We start from the raw sequence: 21,493 nt of genomic DNA on the forward strand, positions 1-21,493 counted from the left end.
AAATAGAGAACAAACATTTTTGTAAGGAGCATGGAAGCACTTTAAGATGACAAGGACTAATAGAAATGATTTAGTGTGTTCTCTAGGCTTTACACCCAAACACTTAGAATCTTAAGCACCGTAAAAGACTTCAGAGACTATCGTGTAACTACTTATTTCCCTATAAAGAAACCGAGAGCTAGAATTCCATGCCTTAGCTAAAGTCACCCAGCTAATTAGTGGTACAGCTTATATGCCACTACAGAAATGGTCTATACATAATTGTACAATTCTTTTTTTTTTTACTCAAAAACTATCACTCACTCACTACATAAATGTCAGGAATCCACTCTTCTTGGTTCTCAATGAGTTACCAATTTACGTAACAAAGGCCATTCCCAAATCAAGTGAATTCAATGTGGTAAAGAGTGTAGGTGTCTGGTGCCCTGCTGGCTCCTGCGGTTACGAATATGACTGACTCAGAGTAGGGAGGGGCTTGTGGCTGGGGGAAGAGACTGCCATGAGCAGATGTATAAGGTCTTTAATAAATACTGGTGTGTGCATGCTAACTAATCCCAGGCAAGAAGGAAACAGATTCAGCCTCAGTGAAGAAGGGTAAGGGAGGAACACGGCTTCTAAAAATGAGCTCACCAGGAAGTTCCTCCTGGGCTATTCATTCTTTTCAAAAACAGAAATGGTTAGTTTCACTACTGAATCCCCTCAATTTCATTCTGCTTTGCCAGATATACTTGGGAGCAGGCTTCCTAGGGCTAGGAGTGGGCTAGCTGCCTCTCACGGTATCCATTGGCCTTTGTTTTCATCATCCAGGTCCACCCACCCAGGGTCTCAGGTGCCTCTACTCTAAAAGGCACAGGAGAAACCCCGTAACCTGGAACTTGGAACACTCCCTTTAATACAGTGATAACAAATGGCTCTCAAGGAATGGAAACAAACAGCTACATCTGGAACATTATTTCCTCCTGGGTAAAGCAAATATCCTAGAAGCTGCAAGTCCTATAAGAGTTCATTAATTTCTGCTGATGACTAGAAAGCATTGTTTTCCCTATTCACCTTCAACATAAGTGACAAAATCTAGAGCATCTGCAGTGTTCTCTCCTCTCTATCATAGCTTTTGTTTAATACAACAGTAAAGCTATAAGTGGGTTTTAGTCATTATCTATTAATTATGGCCTAATAACAGCTACCCCAGGGAGACTACCCCAATAATTCTCTCTCACAGTGTACTATATAAATATATTCCCTCCAAATGCCCCTGATTTGTTTCTAACTATAAATATACAACTATATATTCAGTCTCATGCTAATATAGGGTGTTTACTATAATTAAAGGTTTAAAAGATGTATTTTTCTTGTAAACATAATGCATATATTTCATATGGCTAATTAAAGTCTACAATAGAAATAATAATTACCATATTAATTCTGAAATCCATGTTTACATATGCACATAGGCAACATTTAGTAAATATTTGTATGCAAGGATCTGGTACTGAGATCTTTGCCATAATTAATGGTATAATCTGAAATTTTCTGGTCAGTCCACCTTCCCAAAACACAAATATCTTTATTCACAAAAATATACCAAAATTATTCTTTCACTACTGCTATTCCTGCATTGCCCCAAACCTCCCCCCACCATACACATGCGATGCTGGGGGAAGACACTATAAGCCATCAATATTCTAATTAAGCTAAATATTAATCTGAAAGTTAAACATTATTATAAAAATGTATATAGCTATGGCCTGCAATGTGAAAGTGATGAAGAAAATCCGCATTATATTTTTAAGGCTCTTAGCTTTAACCATCTGGCAGAGGCACTAAACAAATATGGGTATTGGTTTAAAATGACTGAAGTACAAGTTACTATTTGAAGGCTTAGGATTTCTCATAAAAGGTACATGTACACACATACAATTAGGGATTTTGGCAACTGAAACAAAGTGTTTTCTATTCTGGTTTTATTCACCTATCATGAACGTGAACTTCAACTGTTCATTTTTCTAGGTCAAGGCAGGGTTACTTTTTTTTTTCCTACCTTAAGACTTGCAGTTCCTAGAAAATCCTTGTTAATGCCTATTTGACAGACCAACATAGCTACATTTTAAAAATGTTAAATGCACATATATGTGAAACTCTTTGGTTCTCTACATTATTGAGCACCAATAGATCATGAATGAGATAACGCTGGTTAACAGAGTGAGGTCTAAGTAATGCCAAAATACCGTCTCCCTTCTGAATCTACCCTACAATAAATATGCTCTTGGACAAGAGCAAGATGTACACGTTAAGACATACAGTCTGTCAAACTCAACTTTCTTGACTTTTCTGGGCCATTCTGTGTCCAACTTTCCGGACGGTATAGCCAACGTATGCCTCACTCTCCATAACTAAATGTCACACTCAACTTTTAAGCAGTATTTCTTACATCTCAGACTTCAAGAGCTCTTTCAAAATGGCTTGTCTTATTCTCAGGCTGTTGATCCTGATAATTTACTCTTTTCCTTAAAAGGAACTCATTGTTATACTTACCACTTATTTTTGCCTCATGCTAATCAATCTACCCACAAAACAAATGAGTCTGATGGCTGGCTTTATGTTTTGTAGTCCTTAAGTACAATATTCATGCACAGTAACTGAAAAATAGAACGTGCCACCTCTAAGTCTACTTGCATAGCACATTCTGGGCAACACTTATGTTTTAAGGACAGCAGAAAAGTCAGAGAAAATGCTTAATTAACCTATTAGGTGTTTTTTCAGGATGATAGTTCTAGCCTCTCTTCTGAGCTCACAGGTTATGGAAGCTAATGAAGCTCTGTACACAGTGGCTGGGTGGGTGATGGAGACACTAACTAATCCCCTTAAAAAACAGACTGAAACAGTCACCATCATAGGCAGCACTATGCAGGCCTGGCCTGGCTCTAGCAGTCAGAAGCCAAGTTCTAAGAAGTGCATTTCCTAATCAAGTTGAGAAAGTGAGAGCATGCACTTTCCAACTCAGACTGCCTCTCACAATTTTGTAGGTGGTGTTCAAGCTTAATCGACTGCTTTCCTAGGTAACCTTTAAACCTGGAACTCGCCATTGCCAATATTGGATGTTAGGAACGAGTACTTGAAAACTAGTTTCCATTGCAGTCCTCCAAAAAATTTTAATGATAATACCACCTCAGATCCTCATAAATTTGCTAGCCATACGACCTTCAGCTAACAAGGTCATCATAAAAATCCCTGTGGGGTGAAGTTGGCCCTAAATAGTTTCAGGAATTATTTGATTTTTAACCTTAAAAAAGTTCACATGAACATTGAAGTTTTTAACCCACTAAATAGGTGTTAAATCTGACCTTTCAGTCTGTTTCTGACCCTGACCCTTGGATTTAGGATCAAGAAACTCAGTAAACCACCTGAGATAATAATTCTTTACCCACGCTTTTCTTCTCTCCCACATCTGTAGCAATCCCACCCTCCTACACACCATGTCCCAAATCATTTTCCACAGAAAATGCCTCCTGACACCAAGACTGGCTAGTTCAAGGCCACTCTGGCCAGCAACTCTTGGCCCCAATTACTGCTTAGAATCTAATCAATGAGGCATTTTATAGGGAGTCAGCTCTTACCCTAGACAAATTAATCTGTAGCCACAACTCCTTAACAGGATTTGCTTCAGGGATTAAGCAAGGAATGCACTGATGGCTCACATCCTTGGGAGAGGTGTGTTGAAAGTTTCGGGAGCGCAGCTGATTACCAACCCTTCCTAAATCTTCACCCCACCTCTGCCACTCCCACACCTCATGCCACTCCCAAGCCAAATCTATGCAACTTCTTAAACTACGGAACATACTACAGGACTCAAGTGACCCCACCTAGTTTCAAGAACTTATCCGTGTCCTAAAAAGAAAACTTAAGAGAAAAGCCTTGCTGAACTCAAGTCACCATTGGGATTTTATCAGCCCCCTTGCATTCCCAGGCACTTCAGCAGAAGATAAATGGTTAGCTGTGACCTTTTGTCAATGTACAAAGACCCAGATCAAAAGTCAAACAAATGTAGGCAGAAGTCCTTGCAAATGGCATTCCCCAGGGGGTGATGTTAAAATTCACTGGTCTTAAGCAGATGACAGCCTCAAACATAGTAATATTCCCTGTGGGGTGGGGGGGGGGGAGGAATGTTTACTGGGAAACTGGTTCACTTCATTTAAGGAAAAAAATGAAGTCATTAATCCATTAGAGATTTCTTTGACATTTTTCTCAAGGTTCTCCTACTGGCATTCAAGGCCTTTCAAGAGTGTAAGCAACTTTTTCCTCTTTCCTTCAGCTCTTTCCTTGACACCTACTGGGCATCTCCTACCTGTACTTCTCCAGATCCTTATTTACCTGGGACACAGCACTGAAGTTTTCAGGGCCCATTTTGGTTCTTATTACCAGTTACAGGTTACTCAGCCACCAGTTACTTACACGTCAGGCAGCCTACATCATTTCACACAACCCTATGAGGTGGGTATTATTAGCCCCATCTTCTATACTAATTTACACTGAGGTATCTGTTCAAATGCTGCCCTTTCTTTCCAAATAAGAACCCGAGTAGTGCCTACAGGACAGTACCACCCTTTGTGTATTCCTCTACGTACAGCATGCATCTATACTACACATTCCCTCCCTCAGGTGCAAGTATCACCACAGAGTGTCTGCAGAGTTAAAACCACTGTCTAAAATTTTCAGATCTAATGACTCTTGAAGGCAGAAGGTGAGTTGCTCATCTCCCTACCTGCTGACAGTGACCAGCACTGCAATAGGTGCTCATTAAATTATAAGCTGCGACATCCTGAAAAAATTACACCAGCATTTCAAGGAAAATAATTCCCCTTCATCATTCTCTGGTAGCAGCTGTGAAAAAGCTCAAGAAACACCTCAAAAGTCACTGGTGCCTTAATAAAGCACTTCCTTCTCTATTCTTCCTAGAGAGGGGAAGCTCCAGGATCCTGCCCACATTTCTAATTGGAACTCAACAGAGTCGTAATTACTTGCCTGCTTCCTCCACAAGACAGTCAGAGAGAGCACACTCTTACCATTGGCATTCCTCACACTGAAGTGAAGCTGTTGATGAAAATGTATTGGATAGCCAAATGTCATTCTTTCAGGCAGGATATTAAATGGCACTATGTTACAAATGCAGTTCCTTCTACTAACTCCTTCCCAGGTGTGCATGTTGACAGACGTTACCCATAGACTCTCTCAGGAATGATCCTGACCAAGAGGACCTGTTTCTCCCAAGTGATTGTCAGCACACCCAGCTCAGAAAACCAAAAGATCTGAAGAAAACGGCCTCTTTCCCCCTCTTTTGGGATTTCCCCCCGCCTGAAGGAGGGGGTGTGGGATCGCAGGGCAGTTTCTATGCTGGGATGAGTTTCCGCTGGGAACTGTAGGGAAACCACAAGTATTACTCAGGCCAGACAGCTGCCAAGGAAGCAGCGCTGCCTCAGAAGTGAAGTTAAAATAGAGGTGGGAGGCTGTATTCCATTACTAAGCCCTGGAGTATTCACTCCCGAGTTCGTCCACATCTCAAGAATGTTAAAACCCTGTAGTCAAAACCCTGATTATTTATAACTCAAACTACCGTGTAGAAGCGGAAACTTGACAAAATAAGTCATAAAGGAAAAGGAATTGGCGACAGGTGAGGTAATACCTGAGTAGAAAGCATCTCTCACCCGCTTTTTGTCACTTTTTCCAAAACCCCATCTCCATTCCCTACTGAAAATTACTCATACTGCAGAGGCTGCTGATTAAAAGGGAAAATGAGGCTCCTAGTCTCTAAAGAGGTGTTTGTCTCAAGCGCCCGTCTGTAACTTTGCATCAGATGGAGTTAGTTTTTAACAGAGAAGGAAAACACAAAGGCAAACAGCAGGAGACAAAACAGGCAAAGCAAGATGACTCCAAGGTAGCAGAGGACCAGGACAAAGTTCAAGACAGTCTTCCCTACTTAAGAGAAACCCGAGTGACTTTACAGAGAGAAAAGGATCCTGGAGTGCTGGCGGCCATGAGCGGCCACCCCCAGGCGGTGAAACCTATCTGTGCCCCAAGCCCCACCTCCAGGTGGAAGAATTCCCCCTACCTACAGCGCAACACAAACCCCACCATGGGTCCCACGCTCACTGCCCGCCGCGCTTCTCCCAACCGAGCGGACTCGAGGGCACTTACACGCAGCCAGCCTGACAGCTCCCGCCGCGGTGGGAACCCGCGATCCCCTCGCACCGGCATCTCTGGCGCGGGTCCCGCGTGGGCCCCGCTCCTCGTGCTGGACAAATCCGGTCAGTCCTCGGCCTGCAGCGGCGGCCGCCGAGGAGCTGGCCCGCCGGGCCCACCCCTTTGTCCCTCCTCCCGCGGCAGCGGCGTCAGTCGGCCGCCCGCCCGAGCGCAGCTCCTCGGCGCCTGCCGCGCGGCCCGGGAAATTCTCAAATGGGCCGCTACCACCCCCGCGCGGCCCGGGGGGGGAGGGCTCTCCGGCGCTGCGCTCCCGAGGCCGAGCGGCCCGCACCCCTCCCCCTCCCCCGGCCGGCCCGATGGTTCGCTCCGCGGCACGCCCCCGGGCCCGCAGGTCCGGCCGCGGGCGCGCGCCGGGGAAGCGCCGCGAATTCGGAGCGCAGCCGCGAGCTGGGGGCCGGCCTGGTCGTCTGCGGGCTCTGTCCTTAAGGTCGCGCGCGCATCCTTTACGGACGCGTTTGGGAGAGGTTTGTAGAGACTCAATTCTCTTCGGAAAGGAAGAACTGGAGAACCCCCAAAGTTTCCTGTCCTGCGTAGATGACTGCCCCGCCAGACAAAACAAACACGGCCTGAAACCCTACCTCTCTCAGCTCAGCAACAGATTGATTACCCGAATTCCGAGGGCATAAGATGTTCGTGTTCAGTAATAAAAAATGACTTTTGAGGAAAATATACTCCAGGTTATGTTTGGTACATGTCCAGCAACTCCAACAGACTGAAACTCCTCTCCCATTGTCAGCTTTTAAGAGGCTACAGATAGGTCACAGATGCTTAGCCGGCAACATTCAATTAATTCAACCAAGTCCATGTTTTAGAGTCTTCTCTGGGCAAAGAACTGCGCCAGAAGAGGAGGAGCTTCCTTAATTTAGGGGCATGTAAACTGGGGAAGACCAAAATAAGTACATTGATTAAAAATACAATTTTGTGTTTGAAATCTTTGGAAACCACGTTTTAAGAGAGAAGCGCAGCCCACATTTGCTCTTCCCTTCAATTGAGAAGCACAGTCGGCTGAGGATCACGAGTAGAGTAAAAGGTAAATGGTCTGGTCTGACCCGATGATGAGATACAGATGCTGGGCTCTCTCCCTGAAAACTTGCTTCACTTCAGGCCTGACCACTAGTCTGACAGTGTATGTGGAAAAACAGGTCCGGCATATGCCTCTGGGCAAGTGTCCGGCTTCTGGCCGCCTTTGGTGTAGCTATGTGAAAGCCTCTGAATGAAAAACTGTGAGCCCCGTTTCCCATTTTCCTTCAAGTCTCCACACTTGGAGGTTTTTAGTTGTATTCCTGATGTAAGGTGTTACTCTCCTAACCTAAGCACCACACTAAAAAATATTTCCTAAATTAGGTGTTGTGACTAATAACAACAACGACAGCATTTGTGAACCAGCGGCACCTTAGTGATGTTAGCTTGCACCACGACCTTTAAAAAGAAAGGAAGGAATCGAGAGCGTAGCAATTACACGTGCTGAATGCCTTTTCTCTCTAGAGTTGTATTGTCCAGTATTAAAACCACTTGCCACATGTAGGTATTTAATACATTTACATTTAAATTAGTTAAAACTAAGGGAAATTAAAATTTCAGTTTCTTAGTCACAACAGTCGAATTTCTGGTGTTGAGCAGCCACATGTGGCTGACTACCATATGAACAGTGCAGATACAGAATATTTCCATATTGCAGAGAGTTTTATTGGACTACACTGCTCCATATGAAACAGTCATACTAGAGTAACTATTCTTCTGGCACAATGCCTGATGTATACAGCAACACTCAATAGAAAAATGATTCCATTGATACACTAGCATTGATGGTAGCGGTATAAATAAATTCAACTCTTTGGAGAAACAATAGTACATATTTTTCACATGTGGAGCTGTACTTTGAACCCCACTCCTAGAATTTGTTTCTCCCAAGAACTTCCATCCAACAAGTAATTACGAACACCTTCTTCAAGCCAGCACTGCCTGATTCAAGACTTAGGCCCTCACCTCAGGGACGTCAGTCGACTGCAGTAATCAATAAATAAAAAAACAGTGTGTAAGGGCTGAGATTCTTGGCAGGCTCAGGGTGGTCTGGGGGCTCTCAGGAGGGGTTCCTCACCCAGACTGGGGCTGATGGGGTTTAGGGAAGGCTCTCCAGAGATGGGGTTGCTTACGCATTCTAAAAGATGGGTAGGAATGAGTTTGTGAGACTAAAGAGGGGGAAAGCTTTCCAGATGAAAGGAATAAATACCAAGTGGAGAAACAAAGAAGGAAGGGACCATGGGCTTGCTATGGGGGTGCCAGGAGATGAGGCTGCCAGGCAAGCAGGGGCTATATTCTACTGCAAACACAGCAGAAGTGGTATTAGAATGTCATTCTATAAAGATCATCCTGTCAGCTTCTTGGAAGATGATCTGGCCAGTGGGGTTGGGGGAAAGGCTGTCAGTAGGAATGACAAGAACAGCAAAAAATGCATTTTTTTTGTGGGAATGAAGGTGAGAGATGACATGGTTATGAAGTTAGACGTGTTAGACAACAGAGAACCAATTGAAGAGAAATTAAGGAAGTGTAATCAGCAGGCTGGATGACTGACTGCCTGATTAGATATGAGGTAAGGAAGAGGGAAGTGAGTCTTAGATGACTGTCAGTCTTCCGGCTTACTTATATGTAGATGATGGTGCCTTTTACCAAAATAGAGAACACAGGAGTGGGAGCCGATATTGGGAAGGGCTTCAGGGGGGATGGTGAATTTTAAGGACTGATTGAGTTTCAAGGGCTATGGGTCACCCAGGTGGAGATATTCAAGTGTCTAATATGTCCTAGGCATTGATGAGGATTTGGGGAAAGAGATCTGGGAGTCATCAAGGTATCAAGAAGGCTGAAGTCATGGGAGGAGGTGAGACTATACAGAGACAAGGTGTAGACTGAGACAAGAGTGGCTTAAGGATATAGCCCATACCTGGGAATGCCAGTATTTAAGGGGGCAAGCTCAAGTGCCCAAGACAGAGAACAAAGGGAAACTTCCAGGAAGGGAAGAAAAAACCCTCTGGAGCAGAGTGTCCAAAAAGTCAAGGAAAGAATGAATTTCCAGGAGGGGAGAAAGCCAACAACATGCAACTTTGAGGAAGTCGGTTAAGACAGGAACAGAAGATGCTAAGAAGAGGACCACTGCTCATCTTGGCCAGAGCTGCTTCAATAGAAAGATGGAACTGAAGGTAAGATCACGGTGGGTGACTGGCAGGTGAGGCAGCACGTCATTGTGTGCCTATTTATAATAATGCAAGATGGAAACCATCAATGTTCAATGTTGGAGGGCTATTAAATGACAGCAAATCAATTGAAATGGCACAGTAAGCCATCACTTAAAATTGTAATAAGGAAGTCTATATAGCAACAAGGAGAATAATCCAAACAATCAAAAAAAGAACACAAGTCTTATTTAGCCTATGATGACCACAATGAAGAAATTATGAAAAATACATAAAAGAATTGGAAAGCATAGAGGAACATGATTGATGAAGGATAGGACTGTGTGTATTTTTCATAAATCATAGTTATTGTTTGTGCAATAGACTATTTTTTAGCACTTTTCACTCTGCAGTATAATGTCTTTGAAATAAGTTGGCTAGAAGATCTCAAACAACTGTGATAAACTAACATTTTTAATCAGACTTTCTCAAGAATAAGATTTGGGGTTATATATATATATACATACACACACATTTACATATATACACATAAATGTGCATATACACATACATATTTGAAATATGGTTATAAAATATGGTCATTAAGTTGGAACAAAGGAATCTGACATTCTAGAGTTTACAGGTTAACTGAGCAATTCAGCTGGCTTGTACACCGAATGTCAGACTGAATCATAAAGACACCCTCCTTCAATAAACATTTCTGGAATGCCTACCATGTACCACAGGGTACGTGTAGAGAAAATAAAGGTAACATATAATAGGGGCCTTGCTCACAGTGTGATGGAGACCAAGACATGTAAACAAATGATGATGATGCGGAAGAACTGCTCACACACAGGTCTGACTGAAGTGCAGGGGCAGCAGTTAAAACTCTGCCCAAGGGAGGGGCCCTTTCCAGGACAAAAGGTCTGGCTTCCCATCCCCTTCCCAGCAGGTAGGGGATTCTCTCAGGGCCTCTCCCACCCTCTCAGTCCAACCAACCATACACAACCGTGCATATTCACTTAAGGACTCCTTACGCGAACAGCCTGCACAAAATAACACCCAGGACAGAGGCTTCAGAAGTTCTGCTCTGCCTCCCATGCCTTGACTTTTAAGTTATTCCATATTACTCTTGCTCACTTTGAAAGTTTGTTAAAGAGCTCTTCTTTTTAGGGGTGTAGGGAATGGGGAGTAGAGAGACTGGCATCCCATCCCCTTCCCAGCAGGTAGGAAGCTACCTAGCTTCCTAAATCCTTAGTTTCTAGTTAAAGACTGCTTTCTTGTATATGGAAGAGACAGCTTGTATAGTATATGGACCTTCTAGCACCATATATTCCCACATGACCCCCAAGCCTCCAAGGAAAACAGTCTTTTGATTGAGAGGCTCCTTACTCAAATCTTTGATCTCACTCTATAAATATGATACAATGAAACAAAGTTGACTTCAAGTTTTAGGTTTGTGAAGACTGCAGAAAGCAAATTATTTTCAAGCTATCCCTTTTAGCACTTAGAATCACACTAACTAAAAGATGAATGCATTATAAACCACTAAAAAACTCTCAGGGCCTATTTCCATCTTTCCAGCAACTGAGGAGTCTTGCTTTCCCTTTTTTTTGAAACATTGTCTCCAGTTCACTGGGACTGGGGAGAATGGGTGGGAAAGGAGGGATAAGGGGGAAAAAGGGGCATTATGATTAGCACACATAATGTAGGGGGGTGCACGGGGAAGGCAGTACAAGACAGAGAAGAATAGTGATTCTATAGCATCTTACTACGCTGATGGACAGTGACTGTAATGGGATATGTGGTGGGGACTTGATAATAGGGGGAGTCTAGTAACCATAATGTTGTTCAAGTAATTGTACATTAATGATACCAAAATTAAAAAATTTTTTAAAGCACAAGAAAAAACCAAAAACCTTGCAGCCTGCCTGTCTTCAGGATTGCTCCCCTATCTTAATATTAGGTGGAAAGAGCAGAAAGTTGCCTCTAGTTTGCTGCTCTTCAAACAGGTTCAGATATTTACATTTTAGTGTCTCAAAGAACAAGTACTAATTTTCACATAGTCACTCTTCTACTCAGTAAAGTATGTAACCTCAGGTGTAACACTGTTTACACTGCCCCATAGTTAACAAAAACAATTTTCATTTTTGTTAATTTTTTAGACCAGTGAGTTTTTGAAAAGAAGCATAACGTGTTCATTATAAAACAGTCAAATCTAAATTCCTAATAACCATCTTAACATTAAGTGAATATTCCAGACATACACATATATAGGGATAGGAGATGAGATGGATGACCTGCCTCAGAGACCAGAATAATTTTAATAAAAATGAGATCCTACTACAATGTTATTTTAATTTAAAATAGTAAATAAGATTCTATTTGAAACTGACTAGGGGAATAAAAAAAAAACTTGACTGAAACAGAAAATAATTCATGAACATAATTTTTTCTTCAACATGAGTCCCCAAAAGAGCATCTAAAGAGAAAAGGAAGATTTAATTTCCTCAAAAAAAATCCTCAGTGGTGAGCTTCCAAAGACACTTCTAAAGTAAAGCAAACCTATTATGAAAAACATCCTGAGATTAGCCTTTATTTTTATTTTATAAAAAAAGTTACAAGTTTTCATTTTAGAGAGTTTCTCTTCTCCCCAGAACCTGCTTTTCCGTTACAGTCTCTCAGGATCAAGTCCTGCCTCACCGCCTCTCCCAATCCATTCTCCCCAGCAGTTGAGTGAACTTTTCACAAGGCAAATCAGATTTCGTCACTCCTATGCTTTTAAATCCTCAAAAGGTCATCAATCCTAACACAGGTGAATGTTGAAAACACAATGTTGCTCATGTGAAACCTTCATAAGATTGTATATCAATGATACCTTAATTAAAAAAAGAAAACAATAGAAGAGAGATGAAACAAGTCAGAGGAATTTCAACTTCTAAAATATGATGATATACAAGGATAGACTAAGAAATCTGATTTCAAATAATCTTTAATGTTTTTGGAATGTTTTTTGTGAACACGTAATTTTCTTGCTATATGACAAATAGAACAAAAATGTCAGGTCTGTATCTATTGTAATCAAACAAAGAATCATCGTTATTCAATGGTAACCTAAAATAACAAAAAATCTGCATTCTAGTGTCACAGCTAATTATTAACAGAATAGGAAATGGGACCTTGATTTTCCAAATTCCTTTTATCTAAGAAAGGATGCGTGATTGTATTACTATTTTTTAACCTATGTGCAACTTTTCATTTTTTTAAAAATTAATGAAACAAATAAAATAAATGCTGTGCAAAGACAAAAAAAAGGTCATCAATCCAAACTGCTTTCATGGCCACTGTTACAGGCTGAATGTTTGTGTCCCCCTCCATCCGCCCAAGAGGCAGGAACCTCTAACCCCCAGTGTGGGGCATTTGGAGGTGGAGCCTTGGGGAAGCTATTGAGGGTAGGACCTCATGAAAGGAGTTGTGGCCTTATAACATGAGAGAGGTCTCTCCATGCTCCTGCTCCCCGAAAAGGCCACATGAGGACACATGGAGAGGAGAAGGTGGCTGTTTACAAGAGGGCCCTCACTAAGAACCAAATCTGTGAGCACCTTAGTCTGGGACTTCCCAGCCTCCAGAACTTATTGTTTAACCACCTAGGCTATGGTACTCTGTTGTAGGGCCTAACACAGCCTCCAGGTCCTCTGTGAGTTGACCCTGCTGCTTCTCCACACTCAATTCGTCCTGCCCTCTCCTAAGCTTACTGCATGAAGCCATCCTGGCCTTTCTTGGTTGGTCTCGAAATGCTGCCAAGCTCATTTCTGCCCCACAGCCTTTTGGAAGCTGTTCGAGCTTCCATACCTGGACAACAGAGCCAGCTCCTGCTTAGCTTAGATTTCTCTATCTAAAATAGTAGACATCCCCGAGGTGGCTACCAGGGAGCCATGTGCCCTTAGGAGACAGCAAGTTTAAGTTAAAGCAAGGAGATGGAGTCCAGCTGAGTGTTTTGCTTACTGGGAAAGCATTTCAGTGAGCACAGTGCAGGGGTATGAAAAGGGGGCTTGGTGGGGGGCAGCAGGCAGTCTGGTTAGGGTAAGGGAAGCCTGGAAGGGGGAGAAGCCCAAGAAAGCAAAGGAGCCTATTAGCCACTTCTCTCTCTCTAACTTTATTATTATTACTACTGGTATTGGTAATACACTGGCAGGGATGTTGTTATTACCACAATGAAAAGATGTGTGAGTGAGTACAAAAATGATGCAATCATGAGCAGTCAGACCTACTGCAAGAGAGTTGTCCGTTCTCAATGGATGGTGCCTTTCTAGGAACTCTCTCCTCTCCCTGCCAGTGGTACAAATCCCAAACCCTGACATAACCGAGCAGTGTCTCTGGGCTTGATGGGTTTAGCTGGCCACCAAGCTGACAAATGAATTAGCTGTGCAACTCAGAGTCAGCTGCCGGCTGATGGATTATGCATCTGAGGAGGCCCTGGGCTTGGGGAGAGTTCTGGTTGGAAGGAGGCAGCTGTGTCTGGGCTGCCCCCATGGGACCAGGCTGCCTGTGTGCAGACTCCTAGCACACTTACAGGGTGGGTCTGGGTATGCTCAGTGGGCAGGCAAGGTCAAGGCGCACTCAGCCTGGTCAGCGAGCGGGAGTTTGGGACAGAGCATAATCCAACTCGAGGCCTATGGGCACCTTTTGAGGCACGACCCAGTCTAGACAGAGGCTTTTAGGGAGACTGCTCTGCATGCAGGAGAATCCTCCCTTCCAGGCAGGGAGCCCTGGGCCCTCAGAGACACTGTACTCAAGTTTCAATAGCCTTTATCATTTTACTACTGTTTACACTGCAAAGTATATGAAATTTACACTCTTTTCAGGGACAGGTGCCACTTGTTAATTCTCCATTAAAAAGAAAAAACAGAAACAGTGATTAAACAATGACTGATTAAATGTACATTATATACCAAACATCTTTCACTTCGTGTAAACCCTCACAGTACCCCTATGGATTTGGTATGACTGCCCTGCTGTAGATGAGGAAACTGCACTTCAGAGAGGGCAAACCACTTGCCCAGGCCATCGCCGAGGAGGTGGTCGGTGAGACTCCAAACCCCAGACTGCAGGATTAGAGTCCGTTCTCTCATCACCGCTCTTGGGCCTCTGCTCACAGCCTCTGCTGCAGCAGAACAACTGCACCAAGCCGGGTGAGGGGAGAGGTGGGTCTTCTGTTCTTGTTTTCCTTCTGACTCCTTTCAACAGAACTCAGAGGTTTTCGGCTGAGCAAACAATGTCTGTGAAACTCTTCCTGTGCAATATTAAAAAGGTAAATGCCATTTGACTCCAGTCGATGAGCTAATTAATGGGAAACCTTGAAGCAAATATGATTCTGATGTTTAACTGAATTTTAGCACTCCCTCTCCTTAAATAAACACTTAAGATAAACACTTTAACTGAAGTTCAACATTTCACAAAGTAAAAAGGTCCTCATCTCATGGGCAAGGGAGCAAACCTAAGGTCAGAGAGGCCCAGTGGACTGTGCGTGAGATACGAGTCCTCCAGGGAGCCAGGGGTGGCCTCTTGCAACATGTGAATTGCTCTAAAAAATCATCACCAGAATCCTCTGCCCTAAGAATTCAGTATCCCTGATCAACACAGATTAAAGTTACTTAAGAGTCTCCCAGATTGTCAAAGAATTCTCAGTCCTGAAAGGGGTCTTTGAAAAAATGCAGCACACAGATACTTTTCCAGGGCAGCCGTGCAAATTAGTGCAGGCCTCTTAAAACAAAAGAAGCTGGGCCTGGAAAAGGCACTTCCTGGAGGCATTCAATAGAAATGGAAAATGCGGCTCCTAACATTTATGTTGCCATGGGACCAAGTCCTAAATTTCTCTGATGATAAGAATCACCTGAGGCACATGGAGTCCCTCCCCTGAGATTCTCAATCAGTAGGTCTGAGAATGGGCCTGGGGAATTTATATTTTGAGCATGCACCCCCAGACAAGTCTCATCATCAGGGAGGTCTGGGAAATCCTGCCAAAGGGACAATTAACTGCTGTTGCAATTTTGTGATGCAAAACAGAGAGATTACATTTTGAAGGTCAGAAAATAAGTATTTGCAGAATGTCCTTGGTTTACAGAAGAAAGCGTCTGGTCCTATAATTCTTTCTGTTATGTTTATTGACATAGATATTTGTATACACACATATGTGTATCAATTATTTATATATTTAAATATATTTTTTTACTTGATATTGATACTTGTTTATACAACCAAACCATACAGTAGATCATAAAAGAAGTAGTGAGCTGCAACTGAACTATCACCACTCAGAGCAAACTACTGTTAGTAACTGGGCAAGCATCCTTCCAGGGACCTGTATGCAAGTAAACATGTCGATGTCAAATACTTTACATGCCTGGGGCTGTGCTAGACTTTGCCACCTGTTATTTCCATGTAAGAATACTGCTTGACTATTTTTTTTATGGCAATATAGATTTATAGCATCATTTTCCTAGCTGCATAATATTCCATTTGTATGACTACACAATAATTTTCTGAATAAATACTTCCATTCAAAGGTCTTTTAAAAACTGATATAGAGGACAAGGAAAAAATCAGATAGATGATACTCCTAAGATTTATCTGGCACAGATAATGAAGAAAAAAGTAGCTTGTTAAGGCTCAGGCAGAATCTCTATGATGAATATAGTATAGATAGTAGATAGTAACCTATAAATGTGTTAAGCAGAATAAATGGAGCATTTGTGTGTTAAATATAGATGGAAAAAATGAAATGAGAGTGTTAAAAATAGAAGGAGATGGAAGAACAAATTAAATCTTAAATGATATTTAATAAAATATTGACAAATATCTAACATAACTGTACTTATTTAGATACAATAAAATGTAATCATATAAAATATCTTATAATTTGTACTCTTAATATTACCTACTTAATGAAATATTCATAATATATAATAAACCCAGTTCCTATATGTAACCTTCAGATTAGCAGTTGAATCATCCCTAATTCGATCACCCATTAGTGACACGCCTTGTGCCTACTTCTGGCCCCAAGTATATTCTTCCCTGAACTGCAGAGAAAACAGATCACTGGTGAGCTACCACTATTTGGCCAGGCCTACCTGCCCTACATCCTTCTGAAAGGGCAAACATGTGGTGGCTTCAGACACATTCAACTTGCTGAGATAATCTCTACTTTGGCCTTTGTGACCACACATCACTGGGAAAGCTAACAGAGCAGAGAGAAAGGATATGTGAACAATGCAAGCACAGGGTCCCTGAAGTGTGGACCTTTTACCCCATCTGTATCTTAAACTAATTATGTTGCCATGTTCTTTCTCCCCTGGCTTCTTGCTGCGTGTTTTCAAGTTGAATGAATCGAATCAGGTGTGTGACTGGTACATCTGATTTTTGTCTCTTGAGTCTTTGTGTCCCATGATTTCTGGAAGGTCTTGCCTGACAGTGTTCTTGGGGACTAAGACTGCATTAAGCTCATTTCCAAAACTCCTAGAGTAATGAAGAGAAGCAGGGCGAGGAGCCATAACAAATAAGATTAGGTTTATAGAAGGTACATCAAATTCTTTGCTCATCTAGGATGTGAGGGTAAGGTTAACACAGATTGAAATCTTTCAATTCCAGGAATGTGAGGGATTTTCAGCTTCTCCTGCCTCTGAAGTTATGATCTAAGTTTTTAAAAAATGAAGCCATGTTTATTTCCAAGGGATTCAGAGCTGAGATCTACATTCCACACACGAAATCACATCAACAAAGTGTTTTCCTATTTTCTTTTTTTTAGCAGTAATCCTAGCTATTATGTCCAATGACACTTTATTCATTACTCATCTTTTCTCTCCCTGATCTAGGTCTACCTCTGCTGGAACCCCCCTCCAGTTGCTAAAGTATTTTCATTCTTGTTGTTAGTCTTGGGAAAGCACCCCTCTTTCTCGTCACATTTCTTATGCTGAGCTAAAGCCATGACAACAGACTTAACTTTAACATATTACAAACCCTCTTTCAAAGCATGTTTATAGAATTATTTTAGTAACTAGACTTCAGATCTGAAGTAAAAATAATTATACATATATAACAATGTTGATTGAATATCAGTAATTATATTTCAAGTATCAATACCAAATGTTAAGAATGATTGTAAACAATTATGTATATTTTCTCAAAAATCAGTAATTTTTTCAAATATAAATATAATTATGATAAGGAGGGGGAAATCCTATCTAGGGTGTTTCATCTAATCTCACTAGACAACCAGATTACCTCTAAATGCATCAAAATTCTGGCTGAATTGAAAAGCGCTGTCACCAACCCCTCCAATTGATGACAATGTGATGAAGCACCAAAATCGGGGCTCCAGTGATGATATCCCTCCCAACGAGAAGCTAGTTGCAAAATCTTTATCTCAGTTTTATCTGGTTAATGAGAATCATAAAATAAGCCCCCTCTGCACTGGGGCTAATATAGGCACACAGGGCAACTACCATCTAGGGAAGACCCTTCCCCACGTACAGTTCCACCAGCAGTGTAGTGCCCTGCCTATATGGCATCTGAACCCAGTTACAGGACCCCTCAGTGGCTGGAATAGATGAAGAAGAAAAGAAGGGCAGGTGGTGGTAAGGAAAACAGTTAAGTATAGAGAATCCTTTTAAGAAATTTGGTTGTGAAAAGTGAGAGAGAGGACTCTAGGTTTGTAAGCCCCTAGCCATCTTTGAATTCTTAGGTTCTGGATTCTCTCAAATACGCAGAAGTGTAATTAAATTTATGTTTCAGAGCCTAGCTTAAGAAGTATTCATCTATGTGCTCTACTTAAAATACCTAGATAGCTCAGATTTCCAGAGATAGGCCAGATGGGCCACCACTTTGTCTTGCTGATTTCAGGAGCAAACTGTGTACTCAAATTTTTGCTTGGAAAACATGTTAGGCTGTAACTGAAGCATTAAGAAAATAAGAATAAACCCTTCTTATTTTTATTTTTCTTCCACTTAAACTGTATACCAATTTCTCTTGATGTAAGTTTGCTTGAATTGCTAAAATGACAAAGTCTTTGTAGATAAGTATTTGGAGCAATGTTCTCTCATCTTAAATACTTACAGAGAAATATATGTCATTATTGTGTGAGTACTACCAAAACTACCTGTCTGAAATCTTTATGGCTTGCCAATTAAGCTGTTTAAATCCCTGAATGCAGAAATAATTGCAAGTAAATACACTTATAATACAAATTTAAGGAGTAATCCCTTATTAGGTTAACACATTGTTTACAAACTTTGTGGCTGGTTTGAGAAGGAAATTAAGACTAGGACATCCATACTCTGATAAACTGTGTATTTATAAGTATTTAACATTTTAATAGCAAAAAGAACATATCATCTTGAAAAATATAGCCCCTTTCTTTCATGAATTTTAAATGTTTCATATACTCTAATAATTTCCCACAATCTCCTTAAACAGATAAAAGAAAACTAAAATATAAGGATATCTTATCCAGAAACTCAAGGACCAGAAACCAATAGCTAGCGGCTTGTTTACCTGATCACACCATAGCTTTTCCCAGTGAGCCACAAGGAGAGAGGGCAAAAACAACAGAAAAATGCTAGAGGCCAGTAAAGCACTGGATGAAAGAGCACAGTTGTGAAGTCACACAGGCCTGGGTTTCAGCAAGGACCGGTTCTGCTGCTCCTTAGGTTAGATCTATGACACTGCCACTATTTAACTGTTTTTGACCTATAAAAATGGGAATTGTGCGTGATGTGGCCTAATGGTTGTGTGATTTGGGCAGCTTACCTAAATTCTCTAAGCTTCTGACCCTCCATCTGTAAGATGGTGTTACCAGTTGTATTGTGGGTCCCCCTGAAAAATTCTTATGTCGAAGGACTACTATTAGCTCAGAATGTGACCTTATTTGGAGCTAAGGTGTTTACAGAGATAATTAAGTTAAAGTGAGATCTTCAGGGTGGGCCCTAATCCAGTATGACTGGTGTCTTTTATAAAGAGGGGAATTTTGGACACAGAGACAGACACTCATACAGGCAAGCTGCAGTGAGAGGTGTGGAACAGATCTTTCCCTCATAAAACCTCTCAAGGAACCAACCCTGCCAAAAGCCTGATTTCAGACTTCCAGCATCCTTAGCTGTGAGAAAATAAATTTCTGTTGTTTAAGCCACCCAGTCTGAGGTACTTTGTTACTGAAGCCCTAGGAAACCAACACAAATCGGGATTATGTCCTACACCTCATAGGGTAGGTATGAGAATTAAATGCCATAACACAGATGAAACATTTAGCACAGATAGAAAAGACAAGTACTGACTCTATAGCATCTTACTACACTGATGGGCAGTGACTGCAGTGGGATGTGGGGGGGTGTTGATAATATGGGTGAATGTTGAAACCACCATGTTGTTCATGTGAAACCTTCAGAAAATTGTATATCAATGATACCTTAATTAAAAAATTATAAATTAATTTTTAAAAAATTAGCACAGCACCAACCACATTATAATAAGCATCCCCCAAAACATAAAGCTTTCGCTGTTTTTACGATAGGTTGACTCTTCACTTTATACAGGAATTACCAAGGGAATTCTCACCATAAGCTTAACTTTTCTTCCAGCCCAGTACAGCAACTCCACGCCCCTTTGATGTACGCCCTCTGCTCCCGAATTCCCCTCCCTCCTTTGCACACCAGGCCAACAACTTTTCATCTGGAGAGGCACATCAGCTACCGCAGGAGGCCTCCCACCCTCAGTCACTGCCTCAGGCCTTCTGCTCACATCCAGCAGATGGGGTGAGGACAGAACTTCTCACACAGCAGTGCAATTACCCATTCCAAATTAGATTCCTAAATCCCCCAGAGGATGAGCCTTTGTATTCCTCTCAGTTTCCCTCAGGCAGTGCTGTGTGAGATGCTCAATAAATGTTTGGGGAAATGGCTGCTCACCACAGGTAGGGAAGCTAGCCACACACACCATCTAAAAACAAGACTATGCTCTAAACCAGCTGTCTAAAGTACTTGCTAGGTTAGTGGTTCTCAAAGTGTGGTCCAGAAACCAGCAGTATGGCCTGGCTGGGAACTTGTTAGGAATGGAAATTCCTGGGCCTCACCCCACACTGACTGAAGTAGAAACTCACGGGGTAGGACCCAGAAATCTGTTTTCACAAGCCCTCTGGGTGATTCTGGTGCACCAAAGCTCAAGAACTACTGCTCTGAGTCTATGCAATTCAACATGAGGAGGTCTGGCTGCTGGTGGGAGTTCCCAGGTACTCCTCTACACTGAGGAGCCCTTAGGGGAGATGGGACTGAGGGGCTCCCAGGTGCACTGAAGTAAAAGTTTTAAGCTTTCACCTTCAGACTTTTCTAGGCCCATGCTATAGGATGAGTCTATGGAAACTGCACAGTGTCAGGACTGCCTAACAATGAGAAGCCATGTGGAGGGAGTGAGCCTCTGCCCAGACTCTAAGATCCTTCTTGAGAGCAAAGAGGTAAAGATGATTTTGCCAAGTCAGGAAGGTGATTCATCAAAGTAGCAAAGTAGCAAAAAACAAGAATGGGGCAAATAGGGCTCTCTGGCGGAGCTCCAAGATGGTAAAGGTGGGCCAAATGGGGCAGAGGCTGAAGATCAGAACCCCAGGTCAAGGGCATGCTCTCCAGGGACCCTCCTCCCCTGCTGCCAGACATTGCTAATGGATCACAGCATTCTTACTCAAACTTGGGCAGCACCTACGACTCCTTAACTCCAGATAGCCACTATCGGTTGATCAGAACTGGCCCCAGAGAAAAACCTGTTTGCGATTCTGAGTTTAGGGGTTAATTCTTCAACTTCTGTAGAGTTGGTATAACTTAGTTCATAAAGTCAGCAGTGAGAAATCTCACTGAAGTCAGGAGTCAGGGTCTGTGCAACCTGGGGAAATTTATTTCAAAATCTTTGAATCTCAGTTTATTTATTTACAAAAGGGAGCTGGTAATTCCTTCCTCTCAAGATTGTTCTGAGGATAAGCAATATGGGTAAAATCACCTGGCCCAGTGCCTGGCCAATAAAATCACCTA

The 21,493-nt window shown here is 42.1% G+C and overlaps 1 protein-coding gene across 5 annotated transcripts in view; it reads right to left on the bottom strand.

Moving 5' to 3' along the window:
• TJP2 (tight junction protein 2) overlaps positions 1-21,493 on the bottom strand; it is a 114,439-nt gene that overhangs the window by 69,547 nt on the left and 23,399 nt on the right. For 2 of the 5 annotated variants that reach the window (XM_036920193.2, XM_036920191.2), the window contains exon 1: positions 6,190-6,391. The exons of the other annotated variants lie outside the window; for them this stretch is intronic. In XM_036920193.2, the coding sequence (XP_036776088.2) occupies positions 6,190-6,249 (60 nt within the window). In that variant the 5' untranslated portion in view covers positions 6,250-6,391. Of the gene's footprint in view, positions 1-6,189; positions 6,392-21,493 lie in introns of those variants that run through there. 5 annotated transcript variants of the gene reach the window in all.

The sequence above is a fragment of the Manis pentadactyla genome, chromosome 3 (assembly GCF_030020395.1).
Source record: "Manis pentadactyla isolate mManPen7 chromosome 3, mManPen7.hap1, whole genome shotgun sequence".
Lineage (NCBI taxonomy): Eukaryota > Metazoa > Chordata > Mammalia > Pholidota > Manidae > Manis > Manis pentadactyla.